Consider the following 7383-nt stretch of genomic DNA (forward strand, 5'->3'; position numbering starts at 1 on the left):
CATACCAGTAATGCCACAAAAGTAGACGCATCCCAATTTTCTGGTTGCTCTTCCATACAATGGAATGTGTCTATGAACCAGTATGCAGGAGGTAACTACATAGGGGGTGTTTTAGAGGTAAACGCAAATCAGTAGTAGCTGTGACTTTTGTTGCAGCTGCTACTGCAACATTATGCTAATTCTGCAGTTAATATTGAGACGCACAGTGCGGTATAATCGACAATACAAAAAATGTTGGCAGTCAATAGGTCGACACCAGATGGCCGACATGCAATATGTCGACAGGGACAAATGGTCAACTGACAAAAGATCTAACCCTAACCCTCCTCTTAGTGCCTAAACCTAACCCTCCCCCTAGTGCCTAACCCTACCCGTCCCCTCCTGCAGCCAAACCCTCCCCCAAGTGCCTACATGTCGACCATTTTTGTGTCAAGCAGACATCGGCCACACCATTGGACTTCTCAACAACCCTATGGTTGCTCAGAATGTTGGAATTTGATCGCTGGGATCAGAGGAACTGTGTCACCTTATACAGTCCTTAACATGATGTGAATGGCTAAATATTCTCTGTAAAATGCTGCGGAATACGTGTGTGCTATATAAATAACTGGTAATAAATAAATAACAAAGACATGCCTGCCTGGATGCCAGCTGATTCAATACGCCCTCCCCCCCCCTTTCCCACTTAGGAACACCAGTCGGAATTCTGTAGTACTGATCTACATCCGCCAGCGGTGACCACCAGGACACATGCGCATAAGTAAAGCATTAGGTGCTGCGTCCAGGTCTAAATCAGGCCCATAGGCACAATTACACAAAACAAATTGCACCACTTTATTTTAGAAATGACTTGTAGTGTGTGGGTACCGCTGCCAGATGTTCTTTCCTGCTGGCTGCTGCATCAAATCAGATTCTAGTAGATGAGATTTTTGTCAGACCAGACAAGGTCACACAATTTGTAACTGATAAATTTGCCCAACCTAAAATGATACAGATGTCTATAGGCTACAGGGCATGTGTATGCTTTTAGGTTGGGCAAATTTGTTACAAATTGTGTGACCTTGTCTGGTCTGGTCTGGTCTGGTCTGACTAGATAGATAGATAGATAGATAGATAGATAGATAGATAGATAGATAGATAGATAGATAGATAACCTGATGAATGGATGGACAGTCAGATAGATTATATCTATCCACAAACATACATATATACACACACACACACACACCATGAGAACCAGACAGGACAAGGAACCGGCGGCAGCAGCAGCTACTATGAGCCGGAGCCGGTGAGGAGAGGTGAGAACACCGCGTGGCCCCGCCCCTGGAACCTCAGCTGAGTGCAGGTCGTGCTACGTCATCGTAATCCGGGATCCTGCTAGAGAAAAGGGGGCGGGGTTTCATGACACGAACTCTGGCCAATCAGAGTCGTCCACATGCAGCGATCGTGATCTCGGGGCAGCCTCGGAATAAAATGCTATAGCGGCTCTGTCCCGCTGCCAGTAGAAGCAGCCACAGCAGCAGGAGCTGCGCAGGAACACTCGGGGCCTCATCACTGGAGGAATAGACGAGGGGAGGCCGCAGCCGACACTAAGGGAACAGAGTCGAGAGATCACTACGAGGCAGTGCCGGATCCTCTCCGTACATATTACACACGATTCCTCGCCTTACTGGTCCCTGAATGCGGAGGAGATCTGACTGCAGTCAGCGCATAATCACAGCCGCGGACACATTGCCTGAGGCGCCGGCAGCTTTGGATGCAGGAGGGTCGCCCCTCAGCCGGCCGCCAGCAGTAATCCCAGCCAGACACCTCCGCGGATTCCAGAGACCGTACCCGGGGCGTAGGGGCTCGTATGGGCTGTGAGGACGCTGCTGATCGCTAGAGAACACCGCGGTGGGGGCTGAGAGGAGCGGGGGACGGAACAGCGGCCATGGAGAACGCGCACACCAAGACGGTGGAGGAGGTGCTGGCGCACTTCAGTGTGAATGAGAGCACGGGGCTGGGCCTGGAGCAGGTCAAGAAGCAGAAGGAAAGATGGGGACCCAATGGTACGTCAGCTGCCGCCGGTGCCCCTGTAGTGTCACCCCGCTGCCTGTGTGCGGGCAGCGGCCGGGGCATCCCTCCTGGCTGCCCGCTCATTGTCTAGCTGGAATGAACCTTGTAGCTGAGGGCATGGCGGGTGCAGCGCCTCCGGCTCCCTATAGAAGAAGCCGCCTGGTAGTGTTACAGAGAGTAGTACATGCAGCACTGCAGTCACTTCCTGTAAGGGCCTATCCCTTGTCTAACCGGCATCTCAATGAGGATGGGATCACACAGAAGATGGCTGCCTGGATGCAACCTCGTGTGTGCTGCTCCTCATCCTGGCACCGGTCTCGCAGCTTCTTCAGAGGCTATAGCTCTATTACGTGTTAGCGATTGTATTCTATATAAGACTGTCTGCTGATCTCTTCTCAGATGGTTCTTGTATTGTCACTGAGAGCTTTATTGATCTATTTCCATTTATTCCTTAAATCTGATACATGATCTGTGCTGCTGTATGATCTGTGCTGGTTTTCCTCGTTTGGGGCGTTTAAAGGAGCTATAATCTATAAATTACATCCTCAGTACTGATCATTTTCTCCAGCGAGACATTAAACTGTATTATGGTGGCAACCTGTTTGTTATAGATGCAGTAAATATTGTAATTTGCCCTGTTATATAATGCTGCACTACCTGTGTTTGAGGACTTATTCAGCTATATTTTACTAATGCACTTTTTTAGTCGCTGTGTGAAGCCATCATGGGCTACTTCCCACCATTTCTCTATAGCGTTAATGCCACTTTTAACGTAGAATGTGACACAATCTATTTATCATGCTTTTCATGTGTACTATACCAGCTCAATCCATTGTATTGGTAAAAGCACATGCACTTTACATATTTACCCAGTGCAAGTGTGTGACTTAGCCCTTCATGTTCCAAAGATTGCAGGAGCAGAGGCAGTTGTGGAATTTATTACTAAATTATGTGATTTTCCAATAGATTGCATGACTTGCATCAATAGCTTATAGTCACATTAAAAATGTCAGTAAATACAATTTGGCTTGATTTAATTGCAATAACTTTAGAGAAGAGTATGCAATTCATTAAAAATACATGTATGTACATTTGCTTAATAATCACCTGGTAAAGGAGTGAGCTACTTGCATATATGTAATGTTTTATGTGAATCTGTTAATGATATTTTTCTTTCTTTTGCTCCCCTGTGCTCTTTGAACAACCACAGAACTACCTGCAGAAGAAGGTAGGCTTACTTTTAGTGTCAAACTATATAGGATTACTTTTGCTTGTCTAAGTCAAGGTGACAAATGCTTGTCTCTCTCCACAGGGAAAACATTATGGGAGTTGGTGATTGAACAGTTTGAAGACTTATTAGTTAGAATTTTGCTACTTGCTGCCTGTATATCATTTGTAAGTATAGATGGTTTAAAATAAAAATAAAATAAAAAAACCATAACTGTATGGTGACGTGATTACATTAAATAGATTTTAAGTTTAGGAGTCTTTCTAGCATGTTCTAGATGTTCCTTTTTCTTTTTCTGTGCTTAGTGGGGGGGCGATTCAATTCTTTTCTCAGGTGCCTGATAGAGCAATTCAATTGTTGCTCCGTTCAGACGCACATAGCTGCGGGTAGACACATTTCTGCTCACCGCCTCCTGGGCACCCAGTACTTTAGACGGGTTTAGCTGCTTTTCACGACTAAACCTGGTGTTGTCAGGCACATACACGTTGCACGGACGCCTGAATGGAGCAACAATTGAATTGCGCCGACTGGCGCCCATTAGTTAATGTGCCCGATAAAAGAATTGAATCGCCCCCAGTGAGTTTGTTCATTTTAAAACCTTTATAATTGTGTTGCTCTTTTTTAAAAAAAAACACGTTATTTTGCCCTAGTGTATGTTTATTTTCTATGGACATAGTTAACATCTGTCGCTAGACTTTGTGCTCAGAAGTAGTTCAAACCTCAAATGCCCCCAACACATACATTCTGTAATTTCCTGGTTGTAGTAAATCACACACTTGCTATTTTTTTTATATTGAACTTTCAAAACTATTTATATCAGGATCTAATCCTCATCAAATCCTAAAATTAATCTAATATCCTAAAACAACCCATAGCTAATTATAATTTATTCATCAAAAAATAACCTCATGTAAGAAAGCAATCTATCCTCCATGATCAATAGCTTGCACTAATATTTAAGTATTAAAGGTTGTCTTTCATTTTGTTTTGTGCATATTGAAATGCCCTCTAATCAAGTCCTCCCACAGCATCTCATTGGGCCTGAGGTCTGGACTTTGACCTGGGCATTCAGTTGTAAATTCCTCTGGAATACCATTTTACTTAGGAATAAAGACCCTTTCATGTTGGATTCAATGATTGATGTATCCAGGTCCTTAGATGGCAAAACATCCCCTAATTATTACCCCTCCATGAAGTGATGTGCTATGGTTTGGTTTGCACCAAACATGCAGTTTATACTTTAAGATTGTAGAACTTGACATGTGCCTTTTTCTATCCATACATGACCTGGTCTCTACACAAACCTGAGTATCCAGGCCAAATTGCCAAAGGTTTCAGGATTTTGTAAGGATTAGAGGAAAATTATGTAGTGATATTTGAAATCAGTGTAAAGAAGGTGTACTTTGTTATACACATGACTGTACTGGTGCGCATTGTGTCTGTGTTTTACAAATGAATGGATATAAAAACCTTAGGTTTTACTAAAATGTACTTGTAATGTTCAGGAATCCTAGGTGTAAGGTTTTGCATTTGATGGCAGCACCAGAAAATGAAGTCTGTTATTTTTTTAAGTCTTCATACACACTGGTAAGCCATGCGCCCAAGCATTAGTATTTTGACCTGTTTTCTTCACATAAATGTGGCTTATATAAATTTAATAAATAAAAACCAATGATATCCGTTGTAAATATATCATCAGGTAGCACTGATCTTTTCTGTAATGCTGTAAGTTGTTGCTCTATGAACCATTTAGAAAATGTGGAGACACCTTTACAGTGGGGATCAGCAAGTCTAGTTTTAGTTGTCTAAAGGAGCCCATACTTCTGCGACCGATCGTCGCGATGCCATCGGAAATGCCGATCCGCCAGTCAGAAATGCCGACCGGCCACCATCGATGTTCAGCAATGCATCGCAGGATTGCTAAAATTTTACATGTTAAATGTCCCCGATTTTGACAATCAGTCATTTTTTGATCGCGATCGTCATATTGGGGAAATCCAACATGTTGGATTTCTGCAATGCCGGGTTGCAGGATCGTGGCAATCAGTCGCTGATGTATGGGGCCCTTCATGCATAGTAAAAGTAATATAAACTGGCAAGACAGCAATTGTGGAAAAAAAAAAAAAATATATATATATATATATCTATCCTTTTATATTACAAGGAACTTTTATAGAAACTGCTGCTCATGGGACTGACAGGGAGATTCAATTGTTTTTTGCGCATCCAGAAGTCATGGTGCCAAATGGAGCTATTCAATTGTCCTGGTGGTCGCCCATTGCTTGTTGCGCCCAAATACACCAGGTTTAGCTGCGTAAAGTGGCTTATGTCATCTAAACTATTGGTTGTGCTACCGAAACATCAGTTTGGCTGCCCAAATGGCCGACAATTTGCACATTTCTTCTCTTCATCTCAGGAAAGTGCATGCAGAGATAATGGGTGCACTGCGGCACTAGCATCCTATCTGTGTCCAAAAAACAATTGAATTGCCACCTGAGTGTCGGTTGTTAATCTCATAACATCCCATCACATGCTGTAATTTCTCCAGGTTGCTTTGGTCAATACCATTGGTTTGTCTTGGTAACCTGTGGCCGTTATAGTCTAATGGAGCATACACACGGTCAGATTTTTCTTCAGAGCTGACCGATAACTATTTAAAAAATCGTTCAGTCGTTCATATCTGAAGGAAAATCTGACACATCTGACAGATGAATGATTTGAACGATACACGTTCCCGATGGTCAGATAACGGTATCTGACATCTGATGAGTTTGCAGTCAGACTTGGACGATTCTATTCATTTTAATGCAGTCAAGAATCGTTCAAATCTTTGGTAAAATCGTTCATCTGACAAATCTGACCGTGTGTGCTCTCCATAAAGTTGGATCAATCCTTGCGTAAACCATCCATGGGATTTATAAAAATGTATTTCATTTGAGACTGTGCAAAAATGTATTTAGTACTATTGTTCTGACAATATGCTCAATCCAGACATTAATAAGACATTGATAATCTATTGTTAACAGAAGGAAAATGGACTACAACAGTAACATCTGCCTATTTATATTAAAATCTGAGCACTGGCATACACAACAGCAAAATGAGCTAACAAATGAGTGTAATGGTGCATACACACGGTCAGATTTGATGAGCGATTTCTGACAGTATTAAAATTAATGAAATCCTCAAAATCTGACTGCAAACACAGACTATGTCAGAGATCGTTATCTGACATGCGGGAACGTGCATCGTTCGTCGATGCATGCCCTACATGTCAAAGATGTAAACGATTTTTACAATCGTTATCGTTCATATCTGATAAGAAACCTGACCTTGTGCATGCACTATAACAATTACATAAGTTATTGTAAAACCTAAAGCAGACAGGCTATATAGGCTGAAAATGCAAGTCCTGCCCACGCTGTGGGTCATCATCTAAACAGAGTATGATACTCTCCTGTTTCATCACTAAAGCTAGGTACATGCTGTCTGATTTTTGTTTTTCTTCCAGCAATATTTGTGCTAAATGTTATACAATACTTTTTAACCACACTGATTTTAGATATGTCCACCCACAAGGAGGATGATGTAGTCACAGAAAAATTTAGGAAATATGGGCAGATTATCAAGCCTGTGCACACGTACACTTCTATATTGGGTGATTGAGGCTATAAGATTTTCTGTCTTGGCTGGCCAATCGGATAATTGAAGGAATGCGTGTTTGGACGTTTTTAACAGTTTTATCGATTAAATGCTTACGCCTGCGCTCTTGTACAATAAATCTGGCTGATCGCCAGGTTATTGCCAATAATAGTATAGTGTGTACCTAGCTTTAAAGTAGTGGAGAATATATATAATTTTTTTGTATATGCTTCAGAATGATCACCTGGTGTAGCCATAATTATGGCTGAAATTATTTTTTTATCAGTACTTTCCATTGAGTGTGCCCCCTGTCTTCTGTTTATCATGTCTTTCAGTCTAATGTGTTCAGACTGCTGGTCCAACTCTCATTTGTGGCTTATTCTAAATCTTACCGTATAAACACATTTCTAGATAAGGTTTTGTTTCAAAATTTTTGTTAACATTTGCTCTACTTAAAC

The 7383-nt window shown here is 42.0% G+C and overlaps 1 protein-coding gene across 3 annotated transcripts in view; it reads left to right on the forward strand.

Moving 5' to 3' along the window:
- The first annotated feature begins 1407 nt into the window (after nucleotides 1-1407).
- The window catches only part of ATP2A2 (ATPase sarcoplasmic/endoplasmic reticulum Ca2+ transporting 2), a 48131-nt gene continuing 42155 nt past the window's right edge, over nucleotides 1408-7383 (forward strand). For all 3 annotated transcript variants that reach the window (XR_015869951.1, XM_088449195.1, XM_088449194.1), the window contains exons 1-3: nucleotides 1408-2048; nucleotides 3266-3283; nucleotides 3368-3450. Coding sequence is in view for 2 of the 3 variants with exons in the window: in XM_088449195.1 (XP_088305321.1) it covers nucleotides 1931-2048; nucleotides 3266-3283; nucleotides 3368-3450 (219 nt within the window). In the remaining variant the exon portion in view is untranslated. The remainder of the gene's footprint in view (nucleotides 2049-3265; nucleotides 3284-3367; nucleotides 3451-7383) is intronic.

The sequence above is a fragment of the Taudactylus pleione genome, unplaced genomic scaffold, assembly GCF_031769625.1.
Source record: "Taudactylus pleione unplaced genomic scaffold, aTauple2 ptg000479l, whole genome shotgun sequence".
In the NCBI taxonomy this organism is placed as follows: Eukaryota; Metazoa; Chordata; class Amphibia; order Anura; family Myobatrachidae; genus Taudactylus; species Taudactylus pleione.